At 43.9% G+C, this 27,724-nt stretch overlaps 1 protein-coding gene across 2 annotated transcripts in view; it reads right to left on the bottom strand.

Moving 5' to 3' along the window:
• The window catches only part of SEMA4G (semaphorin 4G), a 516,826-nt gene that overhangs the window by 274,235 nt on the left and 214,867 nt on the right, over positions 1 to 27,724 (bottom strand). For both annotated transcript variants that reach the window (XM_069239519.1, XM_069239518.1), the window contains one exon: positions 4,408 to 4,556. In XM_069239519.1, the coding sequence (XP_069095620.1) occupies positions 4,408 to 4,556 (149 nt within the window). The remainder of the gene's footprint in view (positions 1 to 4,407; positions 4,557 to 27,724) is intronic.

The following is a 27,724-nucleotide window of genomic DNA, read 5'->3' as shown; positions in this document are numbered from 1 at the left end:
CATCCGGCCTTTTTTTTTTTTTTTTTAGAAACAGACGATACCTGACGATAATATGATAACAGACGATACCTGGGAACTCGAATAATTACGTTTTTGCATGTTCCACATATACTCAATGCTGGCTTTTAGTATTAATTTTGCATTCTATTTTTGTGTAAAGGGTCACATATTTAAAGTGTAGATTTTATAGTGTAGCTTACGTGAATTGGAATGTTTCTTTGTATTGTGGTATTGACATGCATGTAATGGTACACTGCCGGTAGCAGCTTTGAATTTGTACTATTTTTATCATGAAATGAGTTGCATTAAATTGTAACGTTTTTAAACTGCAACTCGAGTAATTTGCTACGTTTAATGCACTTTTACCCATGCTGAACAGAAGATGTGCTGTTAGACAACATGGCTAAAAGACTGTCACATTGACGAAGCCAATAACTCGGGCATTGCCAAGACCAATGCCAGCTTTGCCAATGCTTGTTTTCAAAATGTGGTCACCGTAGAGAGAGCTGACTCTCTAACAGCTACATCCTTTATTACAGCATGCACAACAGTGATGAGGTTTGGGGGCAAAATGAGCATGGAGAGAGCACTTTTAGTAATTTATAAACTCTGTCAGTGGCTAAGGATATTTAATGAATTTGTTCGACAACACCCAAGGCTGCGTTTGAAACTGATAAGTAATAAAATGTGTGTGAGCCTAAGTGTGTTTGAGAAAAACAGCTTTGATATTAACACTGCCTTTTAAACAAGTAGGCAGCAAATACAATACAATGTCAATGTCTGAGATGCAAAAAGGCAATGTTCCAATACCATGTGTTTCAGGGTTGATGGCGCACCATATACGATGTGTTAATACCTGCACGTTTGGGTCCCATCGTTGGCTTGTGGATGCTGATTGGTTCATGAATTACAAATGCTGCCCCACATCCTGGTTGGACAGCTGCTCAACCATTTGCTTAAAATCTCACTTTCAAGTACTGCTTTTTGCACTCAAAGAACACTGATGCATTGCACACAAGTGGCACACGTGCCCTCATCTATGTAATGGTGAAATCCACTATGTACATTACATCACAATGTTTTTGGAGCCTCTGCCATCATAGGCCTAGGAACACAAATATAACTGTATTTGGCACTAACCATTTCATAGCATGTGAGATGTTTGGAAGACCCCGCTCTCTTGACAACCGAGCCTGCATTCAAAACAATATGAAGTATGGCAAATGGACGTACAACTGTTGCACCTGTTGTTATGCACTATTCAGTAGAAGTTTTAATCTAATTTTGTAAACCTACATTACAGAGCCATAACACAGGCTCCGGCAACCCCTTGTGGTGCAGGGTGATCTCTACCTTTCAGGTGGCCACCGTCCAGCCTTAGGATTATGATTATCTGCAAAATGTGGGCGTCTCGGGTGCTCCTCCACACATTCTGCAAGGGGGTCCCATTATATTGTATTACATCACTTCTTCTGTTAAAACATATAATAGTACATACAAATATTTCCTATAACCTTCTAGAAACAATAAATCATTCAACGATATGGCAATCCCTGCACGAACTGCAAACCTGTCCCTAGAAGAAACACAATTTCACGCATCCATGACATATGGAAAATACATGTAGGCATCAGGCAACAACTCTATATGTACAGGTAGATCATCATGCTCTAGTTCATTTACACTGTGTGTAACAACGCCACAGATTTGATTCGAAACAATAGCTGCAAAGTCTGTGATGTTTGCTCCTAAATGAATCCAGAATACATGGCCCGCTCAGGTAGAATAAAACACAAATGTTAGTGGAGATCCTCGGTGAGAGCTGGGGCAGGGTTCACAAGGTATCAAAAGCAATTCTTCTTAGAAGAGATTGTCAACAAAAAACAAAATATGGTAAATATTTGCGCTTACCAAGGAACTCTAATGGCTCACTTGTCCTGCAACATCAAAACATATTTTCTTTATGATATTGTTCAACTTTCTGCAAACCTTATATCCCTTGCTGCCAGTAACTCCAAGTTAAGCCCATACCCCTCAGACGGCCTATCTTTCTTCCAGTTGCAAGAAGCCCAGGATTGTCTATCAACTTCTCCTTCAGAGTCTTTGATTGAACCCTGTTCTACACATATCATGTAGAACAAATTTGGATTAATTTGCCCTTTCGAGACCTCAGTAATAAAGCCATCTCTAGCTAATGGCCCTATTCCTCCTCAAAGACACTTGGGTCATACTCTTGGTGAAAATCCTTGCTAGGCCAGCATTCTGCCAATCACTCCAGACCAGCTGAGACTCACGTTATACTTCAATCACTTGGAGATTGTAGAGGCTGTTTAACTGCTGCAGCATCATAGAGTCAACAAAATACTATTTTGCCTCCAACCAGGCCCTGACACAGAATTGAGACCCCTGGAGAAGCTGTGATAGAACGGGCAGCATGATGCATGCCAGTGGTAGATTTTGCAATACAGAAATGCTAAACAACAATAACAGCAATGATAACCCGGCATGGTGGACTTCCTCAGAAATGCATGAGGATGGAAGTAAGCTTTGGCCCCGATTAAGGAGAGGGCTAGGCTCCAAACATCTTGTGCATCTGAAGGTAAGCCTGTCAATAGATGTCGAAGAAGAGTTGTAATTTCTTTGCATTCCCATTTACCTGTTCAACCTCTTGAATAAAATTAGATGATCTATTTTGGTCATATAGGCTGTCTTTGAATACAACAACGTGGCTATTATATTTACACTTGGGTTGCTTTGCACACATTTGCTTCTCAACAAAACAGCTAGTGTCATGCCTCAAGGGTTTGCCTTCTTCCTCACTGTCTTTGACCTCCAATGCTGGTCACCATAAATCATTCTAACAGCTTTAAGAGTGGGTCCAGTTTATGTCTCACCATAGAGCCTACAAACTATGCAAAGATCAGACCCATTCAGAATCTAATCAGAACATCAATCACGTTAATTCTTAGCTCACACAGAAGTGGAAAAAAATCAAAGCTAAAGTATACAATCCCGTTTACTACAATTTTCATGTTACCTCTATCCTTTTAATAGGTTTTCATGCCTGTTTTGACTTTCTGGATTGTAAATGGCTCTTTCCTATACTTGCTGACCTCTGTTTCTCTATCCCTTTCTTGTGACTCTGTCCAGTTGCCTAATCATAGCTCTTCAATGCTTATCTTAGAGCGCCTGCATTGCTGTCACAAACTGAAGAGTGGTAGCACTGCCTGTCAGTCTCGGACGGTATCTTCTTCAATGGCATCATCCTGGTTCATTGAAGCCTTGTTGGCACAGTCAGAGCACACATGGCAGCGCCCTTCAGGTACTCCTTAAGCAACAAACCCCTACTACTCGGTCTTGGTTTGTATAGAAGCTGGTCATTAGCAGTTCAGGAATAATTAATATGGTTGATTCAAAACATAAGCTCTGTGGTCAGACGAGGTCTGACTGGGAAGTTGTATTTCACACCACCATCAGATGGTGAAAGAGAACCCCAGCAAGTACCAAACTTGTCCACACCCCGTCTTTGAGGCAGAAGGTGCTAAGATGTCTTATTTCCTACAGTGGCAACAAACTCTGGAATTGCCTTTCTCTACAGGAGTACTGAGGACATCCATCCACTAAACTGTCAGTCCAGCAGACCATCTGTATCTCTGCAATAATCACTTTCTGATAGCACGGGGCAACTTCAGTGAGCAGTGGGAGCTCAGTGCTTCTCACCCTTTCACATTGATCTCCCTACTCCGTCCTTCTGTATCAAGGCCACCAGATTGCCTCATAATGACAATCCCATAAGGAAGATCAATGCTCCTCCTGGTAAAGGGAATTCTGTAAAGAGATTACCTCTACCCTTGTAGTTTATGAACTCTAGCCATGCCATAAACCCCACTACTATATATATTACTCCACTACTTCCTTGTACACGAGTTGCCAGACCAAGGTTTTCCATTCACAGTAAACCTGAAATGTTGTGCCATAACATTTGCAAGCAAATAGGTTACCCCAGAGCTTACTACTTTACTGATATTGGTTTCAAAACATTAGTCTGAATGAATTAATTGTTCCAGAAAAGACCTCTGTGCTTTTCCCTTTTACAAACAGCATTCTGAATATCATTATGATTCCTCTGCCAAAACAAACTAATGCATAGACATCTTGATCACATCATCTAAATCCAGGCAGTAACATATCACAGGTGTGAGTGTCTTGCAGGAGAAAGAGTCAAGTGATTTAGATACTGGTTTTATCATAGGTTATGTTTGACAACTGACTCTCGGGTGTTGGGGACAAGCAATGAACTCACTTTGGAAGATGGAGCTGTTGATGTGGGTTTGGCTTGACTCATTTACAAAAACATCTCAGGAACAAAGAAGCTTGCAGGTCGCAAGGGTCTTGCCATTTACATACCGTCTTCTGAGAGCCATCAGCGATGTTGCTGGCATTGAGGGCGAACACTGCTTCTCTGGCTCCCACGTAAAGCATCCCCCTCTCCTCCTCAAGCATCAGGGTGCTGTAGTTCAGAGCGCTGCTCCTGAACCGCTTCCCATCCAGCACATCTGGGGAAGGAAACAACAGACATTGGTTAAGGGAGGAAACAAACAGGGATGTGTCCAAACCCAAGACGCGGGTATAGAGAAACCAGTATTATAATCAGCTGGCCCATAGAAGTTTGAGACAATAGAGAAGAGCCTCGCTTCATTAAGTACAGCTTCTAAGGATGCCAGAAGTGTCTCATTATAACAAGTAATAGGCTAAAAAAAGCAGCTCAGGCTTGCGCACACCTGAAACCCAGAGTCCTAAGGGAGAATTTATTTGACTTTTCCATGAATTCAGGAACAGAAAGTAGCTCGAGGCGTCCTTCCCTAGTGTGCGGTTCAGTCTACAGATGCTATCACAGTCACTGTCCCTTTTATCGCTGCATTATTAGTGTTTTATGGGCACAGACTGCTGACACTGTATTCAGCAGGGCACAGGGGCATTACATTGAGAACAACAGGTACTGGGAAGGAGCGGTCGGCAGTACATTCTGGCTCCGTGATGCGCTACCAGTGCAGCCAATGGGATCATGGATTATAACTGGAGCTTATTCTGTTACCATTACTTGTGTCATGAGTGGATAAAGTTCAGTTGGTTGTATTGCTAACAAGACAGTAAATATCTTTCTTAGAAACAATGAGGCATGCAGGCCAATGAACATGCACATGAGGTTTTGTGACAGGGGATAAACCTAAAAATCATTATCATGGAAAGCAGGATAGTGAGGAACACTTTCTACTGAAGCCTGACAACATTTGTTTTAGAGGGCAGCTAAGTCACCTAGGGTGGTTATTGTTGTCTCACGCCAGCGAGAGTAAGAACTATTTCCTGCACAGAATCAAATTTATACAGGAGAGGCTACAGTGGAATAGGTAGAATGATGCATGTTAATAGCAAATTTAGCACTATATCAATGCCGAAAATACCATGAATGATAACCTTTCCCAAAAATGCAAGAAGATGGAAAGAGGTATTGGCCCTGAATAAGGAGATATTCAGCTTCCAATAGCCTCTGAATACAAAGGTGGATGATGATGAAGATATTTGTTGCATACTTGGTTTCGTGAGCTGATCAACCAACATTTAGCAGCAGCTAGAATACCCAGAGTTGCACCATGGAAACAAGAAGCAAAACCAGCTGAAAACAAATTTGATCACATTTGCATCGAAAAAGATAGTAGCTGCTATTTCTAAAGCTATATCAGTGTTCCTTAAGATCTGAGTTCCATTAGCTGAGTATGGCCCCTTATTATGACCCTGGCTTTTCGAAGACTGCCAGGGCCATGGTGGGGGTCTCACAGGCCGGCGGTGAAGACCGCCACAGTATAAATGTGGCGGTTTGGCAGAGGCCAAACCGCCACATCCCCACTTGTACTTGTTTCCGCTGCAATAGCACTGTCATGAAAACCCTGGCGGAAAAGCTACCGGTGACAGGAAATTTATTTCCTGTCACTGTCAGATGACTCCCCCAACCACCCCTGCAATTTCAATACCCCTCTACCCCTGCCCTTCCATACCAGCACCCCCTCCCCTCACCACCTCCTTCCATACCAGCACCCCCCTCCCCCTTTCCATACCAGCACCCACCCCACCACCCCCCTGCCATACCAGCACCCCCCTCCCCGCATACACACCCACACGCACCTCGCATACAGTCATTCACTGACACATACACGCATACATACATGCATTCCACTCACACGCATACATACACAAATCCACTCACATGCATACATACACACATTCCCACAAACATTCCAACACACACTCACTTCAACAATCATACATGCATTCACACACCCATACATACATGCATACACACACGCATTCAAACACCCATCCACACATGCATACACACTTACATTCACAAACGTAGACAACACCCACTCACACATGCACAAACAACAGCCACCACCCTCCCACCCCCCTCCCCTGTCGGAGTTTCGACTTACCTTGTCCGGCGAGGAGGTCGTACGGCAGGGAACAGGTGCTTCCACCACCGGCAGCGCCCCACCATCAGGACACCCCCAGGCTGTATTACAGGTCGTAATATGGCTGGCGGAGTCCTTTTGGCGGGGCGGGGCCGGTAGTGGAACCGCCCCTGTGCCTCTGACCGCCAACATGACTATTGGAGGATTTCTGCCCAAATTGTGGCGGAAATCCTTCAGTACTCGTAACACGGTGGTCAGAAGAACGCAAGCACTGGCGGGCTTCTGGCGCCTGTGGCTTCGGCAGTCTTGAGAAAGGACCGCTGAAGTCATAATGAGGGCCGGTATGTCTACAGAAAATTCAGCCACGGTCAACCAATTTTAAGCAATTTGATATACATTAGCCAAGATTTCATTTTTGATTCCTCCCTGTCTGCTCATTTGCCAAAAAACCAATTTATTAAACACTCTACTCAAAGGAAGGTAGAGTGTATTAATCATTATACTCAAAGGAAGGTAACCTAAATTTGGTATCAAAGGACTAGTGTCATCGAGAGAAATTAAGAATTGATCTGCCCTCTCTGTAACTGAGGACTGCCTGCTCTCTTGGTTCGCTGTCAACTAGGTACATATGTATACATTCTTTAAATGAGAGATGGCGTAATCACTGTGATGTTAAATGATTAGTTTAAGCAAAATACATTAGGAGTTATAGACTTAAATTCAGCTTGCTGTTATTGTCACTTGTCAAAAAATCAATACAAATGAATAACAAAATGCAAATGTGGATCTGTCAATGAATGTCACACGCTTAATGGACAGGGAGGGACCAGCTCCAAATCACTGTTACAGAGGACAGAATAATTAGGCTTAGCATACCAAACGCTTACATTTATGAGAAGTGGTAACGTATTACCATATGGTGGAAATATAAAATGGCCTTTGATCATTCGCACAGAGCCCATGCACCCCACTGTCATTCTCCGGTGTGGTCCATACCTCAGGAAACCAGCAGAGATCAATGAACACACGAAGGTGCATCTTTTGACAGCAGAATGTCACATTTTCTCTTTAAAGTCTCCTTTCAGAGAGTGTCTGTCAGGAGATGGCACTGTATTATACGTTTGGCCTTTCACCCGTTCTGGGTTTAGCTCTGGCTTCCCATACAGTAACGCAGACATGCTTGGCATTTTGGGGCTCATCTGTGTGAAGAAGTCGAGCTGCCAGAGAGAATGTGAAGCGGATACCCTGGAGAATTATGAAAGCTGGGGAAGTATTAAAAATCCAGGTATTAGATCATGTACAGTGCACGATATTCAGATAACAGATTGAGCCATTCCCCAGACATTCCTCAAGATTTGGCTAAGAGGTCAGAAGACGGGTGAAGCAAATTAATTGTAAAAAATGTTAGGAAAATAACTTTAGGCTGTATATGCGACAGTACACTGGATTTACCTGAAAGAAAACTAGGGATATGAATTGTATGTGCTCATTGACGACGTAGAATAGAATTTCCCACCTTTGTGACTCTTAAACACCTTCTCAAGATCAAGAGTATACAGTTCCTCAAGAAATACCTCATAAGAACATCAAAAGCCCTCATTATCCAGTCATCCCAAAGGGGGTTTCCTCAATGGTTAAATTCCCGGTTACCTCAAGAAAATGTTTGTACTGTCTTCTATTGATGATCTTCACAACTGCCTCCTGCTGGTTATTGATATCACTAATATCTCTCTGAGTAAACACAAATGCAAGCGTAATGATTGCCGTGGTGTCTTGGCATGAGAAATACGGTCAGCATGATAGCAAACAATGTCAAGTGTAGATGTTCTTAAAGAACGACAAAGATTGTACAGTCTTAACAAAGGGAATATGGGCGTGGATCAAGCAGAAAGGACATGGCAAGGCCTTCCCACGAACTTTCCCAAACTCTACGCCATCAGCAGGTTTCTCTGAAACTGAGGATAGTCTGGACGCAACTGGTGATTTACCTCAAAGTACAAGTGGGGAAAGATTAAGGGGGTCATTCCTACTTTGGCAGGCGGCGGAGGCCGCCCGCCAAAGTACCCCCGCCAGAACACCGCTGTGCGGTCAGAAGACCGCCGCAGTGATTCTGGCTTTCCCGCTGGGCTGGCGGGCGACCGCCAGAAGGCCGCCCGCCAGCCCAGCGGGAAAGCGCCTTCAACGAGGAAGCCGGCTCCGACTGGAGCCGGCGGAGTTGAAGGCGTGCGACGGGTGCAGTAGCACCCGTCGCGATTTTCAGTGTCTGCATAGCAGACACTGAAAATCATGGTGGGGCCCTCTTACGGGGGCCCCTGCAGTGCCCATGCCATTGGCATTGGCATGGGCACTGCAGGGGCCCCCAGGGGCCCCACGACACCCCATACCGCCATCCTGTTCCTGGCGGCCAAAACCGCCAGGAACAGGATGGCGGTATGGGGGTCGGAATCCCTGCGCCGCCATGGAGGATTCCCCTGGGCAGCGGAAAACCGGCGGTACACCGCCGGTTTTCCGTTTCTGACCGTACCGCCGCGGTCAGAATTGCCCTGGATGCACCGCCAGCCTGTTGGCGGTGCATCCGCGGTACCCTACCCTGGCGGTCTCGGACCGCCAGGGTAGGAATGACCGCCTAAGTGAATTTAGCTAGTAAAATATTGGCTATTGATTTTAACACACAGTAAGGCCACCTTCAGGCTGCAATAATAGGGTGAATCATTGACCTCAAGCTGAAAGTCGGTCTCAGATTTAGACATTTGAAGCTGCCTTTGTCCTCAGCTTCACTGGACCTCTGAGACAGCCTATGCTCACAGTCGAAGTTAAGGTGCTACCTCATATTTACATCCTCCTTGAATGAGGCACAGACCTATAGCAACCCTGGAGTGTACACACATTCATTGAACTCAAGGCTCCTTTAAATAGCTTTTGTCTGCTCTGGCTACAAGTCTAGAAAAGTTCTTTTGAGTATGAGGGTAAATAGCAGTAGTGTAGATGCCTTCACTTTTCAGTGTGTTTTGGTGTCTATTACATGGCTGGTTTACAACTTTAATAGGTGGCCTGTGACCAATTCTTTAGTGATGTGGTAGGACAAAATGTTCAAAAGAGATCTCTTTTTTGTACACTTTCATTAAATTTGGGCAGAAGTTTTCGAGATCTATAGGCAGCATTTCTCCCAAATTTGAATGGCTTTGATAAAAGTAAAGCGATCCAAAACGTTACCCAGCAACATATTGCTAAGTCTTCTGAATTATATTTGACACCATACAAAAAACAAGTTGAGAAAAGTTATTTCGACAAAATATATTTAATTTAGTACAACCAGTGAACAGGTTAATGTGCACCACCAGCTCGATTGAAGGGTACAGCTCTTCTTGGCCACTCTTCAAGCCACTGACAATACGTAGGTCCAATTCAGCTAAAATATGCTTGTAGGGATAACCCCAATGTTAATGAGTTTGGCCCACTGACAAAGCCCCAATGCATGGCAAAAATCTACCTAAGGCGTCCCTGAGCTTTCATCAGGACCAGCCCATGGCACAATGATGGTTTTGGTGACACTTGTGAAGGCTTTTCACACTCTGGACACGTGAAGTCCTGCATCTTGGCAAGGCTGTGTGTGATTTTTGTTTTCCGAAGTCAGGAACACGCTTTCCTGGCTGCCCTTTATAATGGGAGTGTCTATGATTCTCAGTCTATTGTAGCCTTTGAATTTTGAAGAGATATCCTATCCTCCAAAAAACTGAGATTGCAAAGACAGAAATCAGTTCACCAAGGTGATTCAGCTTGATCACAATGGGCTGGAACCCATGCAGAGTATCAGATGACTGTCTATTACAATACGAAATGTCATTCCTGCTGGATATCCCATTGTCAAATTTCAGAATCCTTAGTTTGGCTGCTGTTTCTCTTCTGGTGATCACAATTAGAAAGACAAAAAAGAAGACTAACGGAGAAATACCTGTACATGCAAGTTCAATCTAGGTCGGGTAATGAATCCTTTGGATCGGGTCTAGAAATGAAGGGCATTATTAGAAACTGAGTTTTTGCAAATATTGCAAGTGCTGAACCTAGTAGCTATCAAACTATTAGTTTCAAGAAAAACTCAACTTCTACCATTGTGTTCTCCTCGAACAAATCCGACTATGTTTTATACAATTATAAAAGCACTATAGATATTGAAAGATGTATGTTAGAATATAATTAACAATCATATTACCTTACCTAGATATTGGTATTTATTGTTTACAAAAATATCATCCAACTGAGTGTAGACTTTCTATTGCTACCCTCAATAGTGTTATATTTTGTAAATTATTTTAGAACAGAATTATTTTGTCAGGAGATACTTTGGATGCAATATTCGAGAATCATACCACTTCTGAGTCAGAAAAATGCTTCCTAGGGAAACTATTGAGTTTTAATCCTTCGAGGTTCAACAGGTACTGCTTTGTCTCTAAATTGATGGGTCTGCTTCCCTGTATAAAGGCCAGATTCACTAAACTTTAGGCATGACAATGTACAATTTAGGCACCCAAAAAGTTGCATTTTGGATTGAAAATGTAAATGCTGATAAATCAAAAATTCCACCAACACAAATCCTGTTAGTCAAACACAGAAGTTAGTCTTTTGAGTGGACTTTTCTGCATGCGCTAAGAGCTGGGATAGAAGAAGAAAGACATGCAGTTCGTACCTAAATAAATTCTTGTGCACATCTAACAAGTAAGAACTTTGTGAGTATTCACACACAGTTAAAGTACTGGGTTTCACTGGGAAGCATGAGGAAACCTGCCCTTGATAAGTCAGGAGTATATGTTTTTCCAGGGTGAGAAAGGGTGAGCGGTGTGCCCAGAAACACACCGGAGTTTTGGCAGAAGACGTTTATCCACAGGTGAGTGTACATTTTCTGTGGAGAGAAATGTACTCCACCGAGAGCGTGAAGCACACTGCAAACCTGTCCCCAAAACTGGGTAATGTTAGTTAGCCCTAAAACGGCCAGGACTAGGAGCCTCGAACCATGAAAATGTGCACAGCATAGATTTATGAGTGCAATACTTTTTAATTATTTGAATTCTCTAAAAGACATCTAAAACAAAAAACTGACTTAACTCTATTCAAATAGATTCACTTATTTTTGTAATTCTACCCTAATTGGCTAAACATGGTGATCAAACTCATATTATGCTGCTTCTTTGCATTAAGAACCGATGCAACTGGGGAGCCTTGCTTGTAGAGCTGCAGTTCTGGAACAATAATACACTGAGGTTTGAATTACTCATTTACATTCTGTTAGATTACTTTCAAGCAGGTAGCACACTGCTAAACACCACATTCTAAAGTTGGTCAATGCACAGTCTTGCACAGTGTAAAATACTTTACTGTTTCTTTTAATGGATGGTGAAGCCACAGTCTTTCCATCAAATACAGAGGGTGGGCTTCGGGTCAGCCTCCTTCAAACTCCTGGCTTGCTTGTGTGAGAACCCGTCCGCCACTGTCTTGAGATACTGTTAACTGTTTTAGGTAAAACCATAGGGACTTTTCAGTTGAGTTAGACTATCATGCTGTGGACTATTTTGGTGAGTCCTTCCACCTCCTAGGAAGGGTATTCACTGCAATGCATTGGGGGCTATTTAAGAGACTGCTGAAATATAGATCACTGAACCCAGGGCTTTGGAAAAACCCAATAGGTCTGGCTAATAACAGAAAGTCCAAGCCAAACATATTAGCTTTGTAAATTGTTGTTAAGAATGTGATGAGTTTGTGCTGCTCTTAGTTGGGCAAAGAGCCCAACTAAATTTTAAGTTATACACACTGCCTAGTGGCGCCCACTCCCACTCAAGCTGCTCAAGAGGGTGTGGGGTTCCTGATGCCCTTGGCCATAGGGCAGTAGTCAGGCTCTATTTCTAACTATGAAACATTTTTAGGCTGCCAGACATACCGGAGAGGGTTTCGCGGATATTGTTAGACACACCCCAGTCTCACTAGCTCATAGCCCCCCATCATAAGTGCAAAAAAGTCACAAAAAGTAAAACTGCTCTTTACGTGTATCACAAAGTAGTAAAACAATTGTCAATGTGGTAATGCCTCATTTTGAACTTCGCATACGGAAACACTTAAATTATATACAGCCTCGGACAATAATTCCATGGGAACTAAGAAAGCTAAATCATGTACACTGAGAAGGTTGCATTTGAAGTGAGTAAATAAGAATCTACATATACTCTATTTCAGAGATGAGAAACGTCATCAACAAGCAACATATCTTTTCAAGTTTTTACTGACTGGTTCATCGCACCTTGAGAGCCAGTGGCTCTTGTCCAGTTAACCTCAATGCCTTTTAAGATCCTCCTTAACCAGTTGACATAGCACGGCTGTAAAACGAGTTGCGTTCCTGAGGCCCACACTCAACTTCATGGGGAGAGTCCTGCCTTACATCCATTTATCTCTGGGCGGGAATGTCACCCAACAACCCGCATCATGAACTGACAAGGCAGAGACGGAGCTTGCGTGCCAGTCCCTTCTCTGCTTAGAAATGTCAGACCTGTGACAAGCAAAAGATAAAGACAACAACAAATTGTTCTCAGTAAAATGGTTCAGAAATTGGAAGTAAGAGTTTTATGTCTTACCAAGGTCGTCTTGAAAGTAGTCATTACACCGACAATGCTCTAGGGTGATGCTCGTGCAGTTGGTGCTTCTGCTATGGGACGAGCAGTGGGGTGCAGCTTGAATGAAAACCTCATTGCTTGCTCTGGGTTGTTTCTACAGTGATTGGGCTTAGTGTCAAATGCCCACACAATCAGACACAGATTTACAGTCAGACAGCCAATTGTTACATCTTTGGTTGGATTATTCTTGGGCTTTTTGAGTGTTTGGGTAGGGTTTACAAGGGTTACGAACCCTCTAATTTTGTGAGAGTTTTGCAGGGGCAGTGGAGAGGGGCAGGATAATGAGGCCTGGGAACCAACTATCAACAGTGGCATTATGTGCATTTCTCCACATTACAGATGGCAAAGGAAAGTCACCCCTTGTTTTCCCTTTCTTATCGCCTTTGAAGACCAAGTAAGGGGTCATTCTATGATAGCATTACAGCTAACCAAAAAAGGCTGTGCCCGTTGTTGTTAAATGGCCTGTACACGCGTTACAAGCTGGGATTCCAAACAAGAGCCTGGATCATGGGAGCGGACCCTTAATAAGCAGTATAGGTCAAGGCTGAAGGACTAGTAATGCTATTAAAACATTCCATCCACTGAGGGTAGAATCTTCTGAGATAAACAGAGAAAAAAAGAAAGGCAAACATTGGAAGTTGGAACAGAGAGTCAAAACAGAGATTATTAACCCTGAGCGACTCCATTGTCTTTAATGGTGCTCCTAACATTCCGGTGTTGTAATATAAGCTAGAGAAGAAGTGCCTCTAACTGCCCAAGTATATCTCAGCATCTCCACTGAGACACAAGTCTATACCTATGTAAATGTGTATAGTAATGACCATGATCCATTCAAACTGGTAACAAGGTATATGCAGGTATATATCCTCTCACATTCTCTGCACCAATTCATGTGTTTGCTTGGCATACCACACAATGTTTAGAGCACGTTTTCCAACCAGACACCCCTCACCCAACATCTCCAACCTTTTACTCTGTACATCCAGCACCCTTTAACACTAACGCCATCAAAAAGAACACACTGAAACGGATGAAAATTGGGAGTGCTTTGCAGCCTCATCAGGGGTATGAAGCACTACACAGATACTCCAAAGCATAAATTGACATTGCACATCCAGTAGGAGGGTGAGTGAGACCACCAGGCTCATTCCCATTTTTATGTGGTAAAACCACCAGTCTACGTCAGGATGGAATCTGGGGTTAAACCTGGGTACCTTGAGGTAAACATTTCATAATGCATGGCCTAGTCGTGGTAAATCACTTGATAAAATAATCGTTACATTGACTTTCTATAAGAGAGAGTAACACTGGGATCCGGTTCAAGTCACTGCTATGAGCATTGTAAGAGTGCTTGGAAGACAAGTTAATTATTTTAATACGCTACGTTAAAACAATTAGTTAGCTTAATGCAGTTATTTTTAACCTTGTGATTTCTGTGGCCCCCCAGTGAATTATAACTGGAATCCGGTGACCTCCTCTGAGTAAATGTTAGAAGCTGGAGACCCAGGCCTAAGCAATTTCTACTGATTTGAACCTCAAAACAAAGCAAAAATATGTAAAAACAAGTGTACATCAAACAAATGCTCAAACATTTAAATATTTTCCATCAAATATAAAATACATTTTTCAAATTTTCTATTGTGATTCTTTATTGTTATACTTTCTTGATTGTAGTTTATTCATTTTTATATGATTTAAATATGGAAAACAGTCACAGACCCCCTGAGAAGGCCTTGTCGACCCTCAGGATTCCTCGGACCACAGGTTAAGAGCCACTGGCATAGTGTGCCTGTTGCAGAAATCTTTGAGCACTCAGTAATAGCCCAGTCAGTTTACTCAGGTCCTCACCATTTTTAGGCCAATGTTGAATACCACTGACCTGAACAACCTGCACTGCTAGAAAACCATGAAAGAAAGTGGCATATTGTCAACTCCAGCCTTACTAACTCCAGACCTGCCAAACTGTAAACAAAATCGCCCATATGAAGAGGGGGTGTGACCTTGGAGGGGCGGGGCAGAGGGCCTTCTTCCTTCATCTCTTGCTCCCATCGACCTCCTCCTTGTGCCAAAAACAAAAGGTTGTTGAGGCTGCTGGTGATGTCCTTGAGTGTTTTCACACCCCTTAATGAACATGTCTGATTGCAGCCTCAAAAGGCAAGCTGGAAATCCACTTTCTGCAGTGGTTTCAAGCTCACCTTGCCTGCCACCGTGTGATTTTGGTTCCTCACTGGTTGACTGTGTGAAGAGATGCGAAATCTTGTGACACACTGTTGCACCATGTGAGTTGGCAGGTCTGTAACCCTCTCTACTGCCTTCAATTCACGACGTCACACTGTATATTGTTAAAAGGCCTGCTTAAAGAGGTGGCCGCTTACAGCAGGGTCATAGACATTATATATTTTTAGGGGAAATTATACAATATAGCGCATTTGAGAAACATCTTTGAGACAACACTACCATTACAAATATAAGCATGGGTCTTTCTTCAAGTAGTTGAGATCAGGAATACTTTCTCCTTTGTATACTGGAGATGTGTTTATGATAATGCTTCCTACCAGTGATAAAATCTCAACTCAAAGTGGAATTTGAAAATATGCCACCACATTTGTCAAATGCACAAGAGACAAAGAAACCACTTCTAAAACACTTTGCAACGCAAGGTTGAATTAAAGGTAATCTTTGCCTCAACAAGCCTAAAACATCAAATTCTATTAACTTTTCAACTGGTCTTATTTCTTATTGGTGCTCCAACTGGTGCCGGAAAGAAGAGTTGGATGATAAAATGGGCTCATCGGCCTCTTTTATCACCTGACAAGGTTAAAATCAAACATTTGTGAAATGTCTCTCTGTGCAAGTAATACAGCAAGATGAAAGATAAATATCATTTAATGGGCGATATGTTCTGTAAGGAGACACAAGGTGCCATATTTTCCCATGTTAAGACCAAAAAGAGCTGCGCAGTCTTCCTCAAACCTCTAAAGAAAATACCCATTTTAATTTTTTTTAAAGGCACTGCACGGCCTAAATAAATGTATATGAGATTCTTAAGTAGAATCCATTTTATGACCACTTCAATTTCATCAAGCAGCTTAATGCACAAGAGGAATTATGTTCATTTTTTACATATATTTCTGTTTCTCCAACTCGATCAATTAGAGAAGCAGTTGTCTGCTTTTTAAAATGCCATCATCTTGGATAAATTATCTGTTAATGATCCCTTGGCTGTGAAAAACATTTTTTTCCCCTAATGGCTTAAGATGTGACCGAGAATATGCAGGTGTCAATTCACTTTACTCAGTCGACATTTTGCAACCATTATGCAAATTCCTCCGAAAAACAAGTAATACCACGTGGTTTCCTTGCAGTGTTTAAATGATGTCTTGAAATTTAATGTGGAACTGGAAAGGCACAGGTTTATGGAGGAAGGAAATGTAATATGGTACAGGGAAGAGGGGGCGGAAAAACAGAGGGATTGACCGAAAAATAAAGAGAGAGAGAGAGAGGGGGAGAGGATGGAGGAAGAGAGAGAGAGAGACAGACAGACAGAAAGGGAGTTACCTGGCATCATAGCTGCCCTACCAGGGCAGAGACATCAACATTCAACACATCACACTACAGCTTAAGTAGATGTGCAGCCATCCCTAATTTCCCCACCCTATTGCTGTCCAGTTCGACACATTTGCCACACAAAACATCAGCACTGATGCCTAAAAGCAGCACCAGAGTTGGACTAGGGGAGCATAATTCAAACCCATTCGGGATATATGGGGATAAAAAAGTTTAAGCAGAAATGCTGGGATGTTAAAAAAAAAAAGATAATGACTGTGCCAGGGTGGGAAGTTGTGGCCAAGCAAGACCTAAATATACTTTAATCCGGGAGTCAGCGATACCGCACACATTAGAGCAGAAAATTTGCGCTAAATGTAAGCTAAGAATTATGCAAAATTATTTAGTCATCTGTAGTTCTCTGGCCCTATTGCAGTCATCCCTGAATTTGTAACTAATTGACTTATTCGTTCATACTATATTAAATTCTAGGCAGGTATGACTGGCTCCAAAGAGTTGTGCCTATGCCGCTGAGACGCATGAAATAAAGAACCAGGGCTGAAGGGCAAGAATTGACTCCACATAATTTTGCATAATATGTGGTGCCTGGCCTTGTTCAATCAGAGCTTCCAAAGTTTTCTGCTGAATACACATGGCACAAGACGAAAGGGCAGATTGTCCAGCATCACATAGTGCATAGGGAAGAGGTAACAACTGTCAGTGATCTCATACTTGGGTGAGACAAAAGAGCGAGCTCAGTGACCAGTTGTCATGGTGCAAACTCCACCAACATTGCAGAGGACGTATTCTGCATTATAACTAATGTAAAACTAGAAGGTTGGGAAAACAGTAACAAAGTGAGATTAAAAAAGTGGAAGAAGTGTCAACAAGAGGAGAAATGCTGAGGTAAAGTTACTGGCAAGGACAATCTAATCCATCAGGATGTAGCCTACTGGAGGCTAGCAATGGGCACCGTCGCAACAAGCAGGAAGAATATTTTTATTACCTTCTTTTCTGAGAGTGGAAGACTAAAATGCCACTTCTGCTATGGAGTCAAAATAATATTAAGGTGCAGGACAAAAACCCAGGAACAGAACCTACTGGGGAGTCTTTATGAGGTCACTGAAGTGAGAAGCTGTTTCACATGCAAGTTCCTGAGGGGTCCTGAGGCGAGATAAGGCTGGAAAGAGCATGCCAAGGAGGGACTAAGGGTGTTAACTCTTGGGTCAAAAGAGGGTCGAGAAAGAGAGGGGACAGAGTGCTGCTTTCAAGGGGATTTTGGAGGGGTATAAAGGTAGAAAACACTAAGCTCAGATGGATTAGTGTCTAAAGGAATAAGGGAGCCAGCTGAACCAGAAGACATTTGCGTCAGACAAAGTGTGGGTCTATGAAGTAGGACATTCTGTGGGACAGGGATTAAGGAGTGGCAAGCCTGTCTGGTTGTGGCAGCCAGGCAGGGAAGTAGTAGTCTGTGTTGGATCTAGAAGGATACAAGTGGTACCAGAAACCAGGGAACAGTGGTGCAGCTCATGTGCTGCAGCAAGACAAGTGGGATTGGTCTATTGCAGCTCACCTAAAGTTGGCAGCGCAGAGAAGAAGAGTGGGCCTGCCTCATGAAGAGATCCAAAGACTAGCGGGATGGGGAGACAGGAGTTGGTGAACTAGACTGGGCCTTGGGCAACAGGTTGGACGAGTGTTCGGATTGTGGGGTGCAACAAAAGAAGGAATTGGAAAAGGTGAGATGACAGAGTAATTAATGTGAGTGCTACAAGAGGAACAAGGGACTACCAAACTGCAATGGTGGGACCAAAGGCAGCAAATGACAAGGACAATGGTTGCCCGGTTAATAGGCTGGGAGGGATTGGTATGGTGGGTCAAAATAAGAATTGCAGCAGAAGTACAAGTAGAGAATATGCAGCTACTGAGAACAGGTAGGGTAGCTTGACTAAAAGGAGAAGTGGGCAACAGGAAAAGCCAGAGGCATTCTTAAAGCAAATGAAAAAGTGTGTGGGGAGGCACTGGAAGGCTTGAGTGGGTTAAGAGGGGAGACGTTCTGGAGGAGTGTCTGGTTGGGAGTAATGAGGACGTTTTGATATGGTAAGGTACCAAACGGAAGGGGGCTTTTTGTGCATTAGGTGTGTGGACTGAGGGGCCACCTCAGGAGAAGCAGTATTGAGATGCAGGGATGTAATATTGTTTATTTTGCGTTTGATCAGTGATTAATTTGAATTGGTGGTTGCCAAAGGGAGCCACCTGCAATCATTTTTTGGAACCAGTACTTATTTTTCCTCATTAGACATTTCTCGAGAGCAAGAGGTGGAAACACACACAAATGGAAAAGAAGGAGGAAGAGAAAGATGAAAAATCCGTCACCATGAGAGAAATCAGGAACCTGCAAGAGTGACATAAAGGGGAATGGAGGGTCTGTGAGTGGACCAAATAGGCCTCGGGTATCCAGGACCATGCACCCTTGCTCTTTGGGGCGCTGTCATTTAATAGCTCCAGCCATGGGCTTCTGTGCAGAGCTTTGTGCACCGACACTCACTCTTTTACAAACTGAATACAGGGTTTGATTGAAGGTTTATCACTACTTACAATACAACCTAATTTGGGTGGCATTTTATGGGAAATAGTTTGCAGATGTGCCACCGCCAGTGGGTGAAATAGGATGCAAAAGGTTAGATGGGTGGGCACGACAGCAAAATCTACGAAGGAGGGTTGGGTGGCCAGTGCCATTGGTACTTTTTGGGGAGTTTTATTGCGGGGTAGAGGGTTGTTTGGCAAGAGAGGCTGCATTACTCAAGCTGTGTCATAGCTGTTTTTCAGACTTTTAGTGGATAAGTTGTAGGGCAAAACGGGAACAAGGGCTGAAGATAACTGAGATCAAGAATCAGCTTTAATTATATTCTCAGGGAAATATAAGACAAGTGAGTCGAAGGGTAGTCCGTTAGAGGACTCGACAGACAAGGATACTTGACAGGTAATACATGGGTGCGAAAGTGTTGCGGTGCAAGGTATTTAGACTACTGTTGCTGAGGCTGGGCCACACAAGATAGCAATCCAGAAAACATTCCTTGGGATATGAGCATCGTCGGAGGGAACTAGAGTAGGCGTTACCCACGAGGGCAGGTAAGGAATATTGGGTAGGTGATGTTATTATGGTTACATAGATACCTTGGGGTTAAGGAGCGTTGGTAGAGTGGCTTGTGTTGGGTGTTTAAGGGTGATGGTCAGTGAGGTCCATGCATTGTAGTAGCGAGTTGGTTGCTTGCTTGCCGGTCCTGCCCTGGGGAAGCGTTAATTGCGGGCCCCTGACCGGCCCCCGACCAAAGGTCTTGTCCATGGTAGTTTTTGTTAGCACAATCTGTGGAGTTTTTCTCAGCTCGGACTATGGCGGCGTGTGTTCCAGAAAACACTGAGGCTCACGGCCCATGAGGCAGAACAAGCTGTTTTCTGTTTTAAATCCCACACAAAATTTGCATTAAGTAACGCGTATTTCCATGTAACTTTGTTCTCATTGACAGTCCCTTCTCGGTTCATAATGAACAAAGGGCCGCCAGGCACTACCGAGTGCCTCTCTCTGTACCAAGAGCCAGTGTTGGCGCCGAGTCCAGCTGCAGTGTGGGTTTGAAGAAGACGCCATTATAATTACAAACCATCTACACACGAGCTGCTCCCTGGCATGCGACGTCACCGAGGCTGCGAATCCCAGCAATGAGCTGAAATACTCCGCTTTCGGTGAAAGCCAAGCTGTCAAGACTGTAGCTACACCAAGGTGCAGGAGAGGAAGGCACAGGCGAGGATGAGCGAGCTTGGGGAGAGGGGCAGGCCGCGTTCACGCACAGGCCCTTTGAATTATACTGCGATTTTCTCGGAGATGCGAGCGGGAAGCTGCGCCAGCGTATTTGTGAAGAGCAAGTAATTAGCGAAGCTGTGACAGGGGCCTTCACTCCGAGCGATGCCACGTGACATCGCTTCTATTCCTGTCACCTGATCTCCCTCCTGCCCTGGTTCTCTCGTTCCCAGTGGACTCTTCGGACCTGGAGGCCACTCGTGCTGTCACCACAGGCCTGGTGTGATCCGTGAGTGGGCCTGCAGTTCGACTCGTGCGCCCCTTACTAGATACACAGTCAAGCAGAGACTGTCTCTCCCACTGAGAACTGGGCAAGTCGCGCCCGCGGGTACAGATGTTACCACTGGTCCATCCTCTCCCGTAGACTCTGACCTGGCACAATATGGCAGGCAGCATCACTCTATTCCAGAGTCGGACTGTCAGTCATAGTGCCAGCCCGGCTGGTATCTGCGTCCAGTGCGCAAGGCAATGAAGGGCTCGTGAAAAAAAAGACTTAAAACGTGTATCACAGGACATTTTTATTATTCATTTGTGGCAAATAAAGGGTTCATTGAGCTACTGAAAAAAGTCCCAACATCTTTCTTTCACGTATACAGTACTCAAGGTGGTGGCCGGTAAACATAGGTTTGGCCAGTTCGGGATTGACCAAGAGCTCTGAACTCAGGTTGCCCTCCTCACCTTTGAGAGCCCGGGGCTCTGAGAATTGTTATCGTCTCGCATCGACCTTTACCTGTTATTCCACCCGCCCTTGCCACGGTTGCTATCATTTTCTCACGTTGCTTATTTAACCCTTTTCGCCTTTCTGGTACTGAGACCCTATTGTGTCTGGTCCTAGGCCCATCGCCTTGGACGGCACAGAATGGCATTGTATAGAAGGCCGCATCGGTTTGCGTGGCACGATGAGGCAAAGTGCTATTTGATATCGCATCACATTGCATGGCACGGTATGGAACGGCATTATATGGCAGGGCATGCTAAGTATATTATTACATAGTTTGCATGATATGGAATGTAAGGGGTGGGATTCTATGCTACTATAATACATAGAACACAAGGCAAGCTTTATTTTGTCACTCTGAGGCCATAGCATTGTCAAGTGGCATATGGTATGGTGTCAGTGACGTACCTACAACACTCAGCCCAATAATGCAAGCAAGAAAATTTGACTTCCCGTCAGTTGGATTGGTAGAAAATAAAATGCTGTAAATATGGTGCAGTCGGACCCTCAGACGTCTGTGCCCGAAGCCACAGCACCTGCTGCACCATTGATAGCTACGCCCCTGTTTGGCACGTCAGGTCATGCTATACTATACTAAAGTGTGCTGTTGTACAGCACTGCATGGCACGGGCATCTTTTGTTCCGCTCGCACCAGTGACAAGCGAAATTAATTATCCACTGGCCATCATTTTAACTTCCCAAGAGGGCTTTCAGGTATCTCAGGGGACTGAGAAGACCCCTGTTGTAGGAAATGTGTAATTTCAGTCCTGCAAACGCAACACGGTTAACTCAGTCTATCTATCTTCTAAGAAAAACGAAATGGTGGCTAAAAATGTTACGAGGAAGCCAGCACGTGATGGAGTTTAAAGAGCCACTCCTACGCAAGCAAACATACTAGTGTACGTACGATAATACTTACCGGCCTCTTATGACGTGAAAGGCAATGCGAATGTCTAGGCCTTTGTGGCCCCTGCGTTGCACTGTCTTAACGTTGCACACACATAAGATGCGAGAAGAGAACGCGTGTGTTTTTAATTTGCGTGTCTCCCTCTCTGTTGGGTTTTATAGTACAGTCCATGCTTGCACAACGAATGGTCCATGTGATAAGATGAGCCGGTTCCCTTTACGCTGATATGGTAGATACCAGTTTGGTATGCGGAAGCAGTCCAACTGGCTAAGATAAAGCGACGGCAGGGCACTCCAAAGCAGATGCTTATCGCGTGCGTGAGAACCTGCCCTGCGGCCTACTGCTTGTGGCGGGCGAGTGTGAGAAGAAAACCCCAGGCTTGAAAAAGAACTGAAGAGAGTTTCCTCACAGATCTCACACTAAAGACTTGAAGACAAACCCAAACGATTCTTGCTATTTCTTCAAGATGGGTGTCTATTTGGTACATGCCCCACAACACAAACTCCCCATGCAGGATACGTTTTTAAACGTTCACCGATCGGATTCATCAAATTGGTGCCAGAGCGTGACAGACGTGACGACGGATTAGATTTACAAGCCACGAGCTGAAAAAACACAGCAAAGGGCAGGTGACTATACCGTTGCCAAAACATGTACAAACTTGACAATTTGTACACAATATTAAATGGTCTGCAACGTCATAGGTTATTTGCGCTTATGCAACTTTAGCACTTACGAGGCCCGAAAGACTTTTTTAAAAACACTGAGATTTAAGTTTTAGTAATGAGGTGCATCGAGTGACGCGCTGGCGTTCATCAGTGTTGGAGGATGAAAGTGGACGAGGAGTCTCGAAGACAGAAGGCGGTGCAATAACTCCAATAATTCTTTGTGTTTGGTAGAACGGCAAATGTTGCCATTTTGTAGGAATTGTAACAGCCCGTGTTGCTGCTATCCATCCCAATCATACTGGTCACACCGACCTTTGAAAGATGCAAGGCTAAGCAACCACCACACTCCAAAGAGTTACCTACAAGCTACACACGGCTCTCTAGAGAAGGGGTGCAGACTCCTGAGCTACATTTCCTTTTGGTGATGGGGTGTCTGGTATACCAGGCCTTCCCGGTTTTGCTGCTAAAGCAGGGTTTACTCGACACAATTGAGAGGACCAGTTGATATTCCAAAGTTGACCCCATGGTATTCAGTATGCCTAGGGATGCTCAACATCTATTATAATACATACTCAGAATACTAGGGGGGACCCACTAAAGTACCAACAGAACAAAGGTACATGTCGAGTACCCTGAGTGGTTACAAATCAAACATCAGTTGCACAAATGTACAAAGTTGTCAAAGATCTTCAACCAAGACTCAACAGAACCAGAAACTGAAAGACACTGTCAAAAAACCCTGCTTAGTTGTGCGATAACTATTTTAAAATAAAGCACAAACATCCTCAATGGAAGCCAGCTCAAACTGAACAAGATGGGATGAGGTCATACCACTGTAATGCCAACAGATGCAAAACCCTCATCAGAGAAGGAAGAAATGTTCATGATGCATCGAAAACAATTACTGCATCTGGAAACCCCATCATGTGGAGTTCAAGTATGCCATAAATATGCAAACTTTGGGTACCTTGAACATTACACAAAACATGAAATTCCCCATATTCACCCATGTCTGCCATGTTGGCTTAATTAAAACATTTACAGACCTACTGTATGTATGTTTTTACATTTTAGCATGCAGGAACTGTATTTATAAAAGAAAAGTATTTTGAAGCTGCTATGAAAAAAATGAAAAGATGCCTGCTACAGTTTCCTAGGTGGACCCTACTTGTATACAAAAACATACAAAAGGTTTCATAAAAGGCGTATATCAGATGTGTTTTCTGAAGGTTGCTGCGATTCTTCCCTGGCCCGAATCTGCTTAGGTGCAACTAAGATAATTAGAGTGTGTTTATTTTTTGCATATTTATTTTTTGCAAAGTGCATGTTTTAATTCTACAAGCTTTTTCTTTATTGTAGGCCAATGTGTGTGTGACATTAAGCATGGAGATCTCCTGTGAAGCCCCAACGCCCACCACCCACGCACGCAACCTCGGCTTCATACTGGACTCATCGCTCTCTATGACATAGCAAGTCAACGTCATCTCATACTCATGCTTTAACACCCTCTGCATGCTTCACAAGACCTTCAGATGGATCCCCACTGAAACCAGAAGAACGGTCACCCACGCCATCGTTAGCAGTAGCCTGGACTACGGCAACGCACTTTCTACACGGGAACAACAGCCACGCTCCAGAGAAAACTTCAGCGCATTCAGAACGCCTCAGCACGACTCATCCCTAACCTCCCTCGCCACAAACACATCTCAGACCACCTCAGAGACCTCCACTGGCTACCCATCAATAAAAGGATAATTTTCAAACTCCTGATCCACGCTCACAAGGCTCTCCACGACACCGGACCTGCCTACGCCAACGAGCGTCTCAACTTCCACGTCCCGACACACCAGCTCCACTCCGCCAACCTCGTCCTCGCCACAGTTCCCCGCGTCCACAGTACCACAGCCGGTGGCAGATTCTTCTCCCACCTCGCCGCCAAGACCTGGAACTCCCTCTGCGTCAACCTATGTCTGACCCAGGACCTTCTGACCTTCAGGAAGCATCTCAAGACCTGGCTTTTTGAGTAGTAGCATCACCTCCCCCCCAGCACCATGAGACCCTACCGGGTGAGTAGCACGCTTAACAAATAATTGATTGATTGTGAAATAGGTGTGCACATACCCTTGGGGGAACAGGCAAGTTCCAAGGTTGGATGGTCTTCTTTTCCAGCAGGTAAGCATGTCGCTTGTTGAACTCTAAGTTGAATCTACGTTCATGTGTAGTAGTGCAGAAAGTAAAAGGGACTTCCATAGATAGGAAACACAGGAGTTCTCCCAGCAGGGAATCACCAAATATGCATAGGTTTGTGTGGGATTTTGAGGTCAGCATCTGAACACTGTGAGTAGGTAGGACATAACCCAGCATCAGTAGGGCTGATGAAAGTGGATGAGTGAACAAGGAGTGTGTCCGGTAGCAAGTGCATTTAGTATGCCAGTCACCAGAGCTTCTTCAAATGACACCCAAATGAATGTCTCTTCGTAAGGAAGAATGGATAGCTATGTAGTGACACAGTGTGTTTGATAGGAGCATACTTGGGAGTTCTCTGAGGTAGAGTAGAAACTACTGATGCGATAAGAGGTATTCATTCGTTTGTATCCTGTTGTGATAAGTGACAGATTGAAGGCCTCTTAGATGTGGGTAGCAGTCTCTAGCATGATCACTGTGACTTGAGTAACCAGATGAGCCTTGCACTCACACAGGAAGGGGGAACAACTTTGAATGGTCAAGTGTGAGATCTGTTCAGCATGACAATGAAGGTCTGAATGTATGTTAGATGAATGGGTTTGTGGGTGAGAATCATCATACTGCCACGGCCAGAGAACTAGCTTCAGGATGTGATATGATAGAACACATTGATCCCATGTCCTAAGAGATGGGAAAATATACCCCTGCACATTCCAAAACATTAATGATGGATGAGGTCTGATGTGCCCTTTATATATTATATATTTTAGGAATTATATTGCTGTATGGGATACTGAGGGATTCTTCCATGTACAGGCATGCAGTAATCTACACCTAACATATGGCTAGGTGTCCCTATCTCCCTGTGAGTAACAGGCAGTGTGACAGGTCACTGAAAAGAGAGTATGGGATTAAGCAACAGCAGCCCAATTTTAGAAACAGAAGAGTTATTGTGAGTTGGCTATATGTGCTGTCAAGTGAAATGTGAAGCCCTTGATGGAGTGGGGGTGTACATCTGTCCCTTTTAGAGCTTGCTGAATTTAGGCTCTGTCTGCATGGGGATGTGGGTAGTAAATTTAGAGTTTGCCTTGTGAGAACTGGTTGTTTTGCAGGTAGCCATGTTTGTTTTAGTGAGTACGTGGGCCAGAGACGTTTTAAGGAATGGGTAAAGTCGGCTCTGGCCCAGGGCCCCACCTTTCAAAGGGGCTCTTTGTTATTTGGTCAGGACATGGCCCCTCAATTTATCCAGATAGTAAAACTGTAATAAATACCTACACCTCTTTCGGTCATAGAATGTTTGCAAGTATATACAGCCTCATACAGGGCTGCCCCTTGGTCCACTGCCATGCCAGCCTGTGTACTGTATGTGAATCAAGGCAGTTCAAGGGCAACTTGAGAAAAGGAGGGATGTTAAACGGTACTGGTGCTGATTCTAAATAAGCAATTGCCTATCATTTGTCATTTTTCTTTTACTATGGCTTACATTTTATGGTATGATCAATGGGCGTGATTTAAATGAAAACGGGTCATAAATCCAAAGTTGTTGGGAACAGGAGCCCCAAAATAGGTTTGGCCCAGAGCCCGCAAAATCCTTAAGATGTGCTTGATGTGGGCACCACCATGTGAGTAGAATAATCTTTGACAGGCAGGCAAACTGTGATTCACCATGTTTCCCAAGAGTGTCATCCTACGTAAGATGTACACTGAAGTAGAAATGTGCTGATGCAAAGGAAGTCTGTGTTGTCATATAATTAGATGCAAATCCTAAGGCTATCTGGTATGTAATTGGTGTGATTTCCTGAGAGAATGAAAAAAGGTGATTGATTTGAGAAAACAAGAGATGAGGAGCAGGCTGCTGACTGCCAAAGCCCTAATTCAAGCAAAGAAAAACACCCTGTCCCCTGGTCCATTGCACTCTTGCTAGGGGTGTGCAAAATTATCGTAATTTATTTTTTCTTAATTACATGAACATTTGAAAAAATTAGGCAAAATGAAAATCTAACATTTTGCACTATATTTTACTGTGAAACGAGTCCTTGCATTCATTTTGGGTGTGAGGATACATTTTGTGCTATAAAATAGTGCAAAAATCAGAAGTGCTGCAAACAACAGTCATTCACGTTCTGATCGTTCACGATAATCCAGCAGTCCCACAATAGATTTTTGTTCAGTTTATAAATATGCAAACAGGTGCAGAGTTTAGGGAATTTCGCGTAACAAGCATAACGTAAAATGCTGAAAATTATGAAAGTTTATGCCATTTAGACAAAATGTTGCCCAGGCCTAACTCATGGACCTCGTTAGCTTTGCACTGGCTGCACTGATATCCATGCCATCTTCGTCAGTATCTGAAGTAACTCAATGTGCCTGTCAGTAGTTTACAAGGTGGAATTTATTAATGCTGAGATTGACTGTGTGCGTGGATAGTGAGGAGACTAAAAGAGCAGATTCTGGGCACAATGTGCTGTGGGGAGCTGAATAAGGAAGGGCATTAGTGTCCACTGGGCAATGGCAGGTACCAGTAGGTGGACTCCAGTGAACTACACAGTGTGGGAATTTGTCACTCAGTGAGCCACTGCCAAGTGTGACTCTGCTTGTTGAAGGTTTGGTGAATTGACTTCAGCGGCTGAGGAGGGGCAAAGGCCGTGAGTACATATTTTGCATGTCCACGGTTAGAGCGCCCCGTGGAATGCGGAGGAGTAGAACTCCATGGCCTACGATTCCA

The sequence above is a fragment of the Pleurodeles waltl genome, chromosome 6 (assembly GCF_031143425.1).
Source record: "Pleurodeles waltl isolate 20211129_DDA chromosome 6, aPleWal1.hap1.20221129, whole genome shotgun sequence".
NCBI lineage: Eukaryota > Metazoa > Chordata > Amphibia > Caudata > Salamandridae > Pleurodeles > Pleurodeles waltl.
The sequence above is the reverse complement of the archived record's forward strand: the minus strand, read 5'-3'. Positions and strand labels throughout refer to the sequence as shown.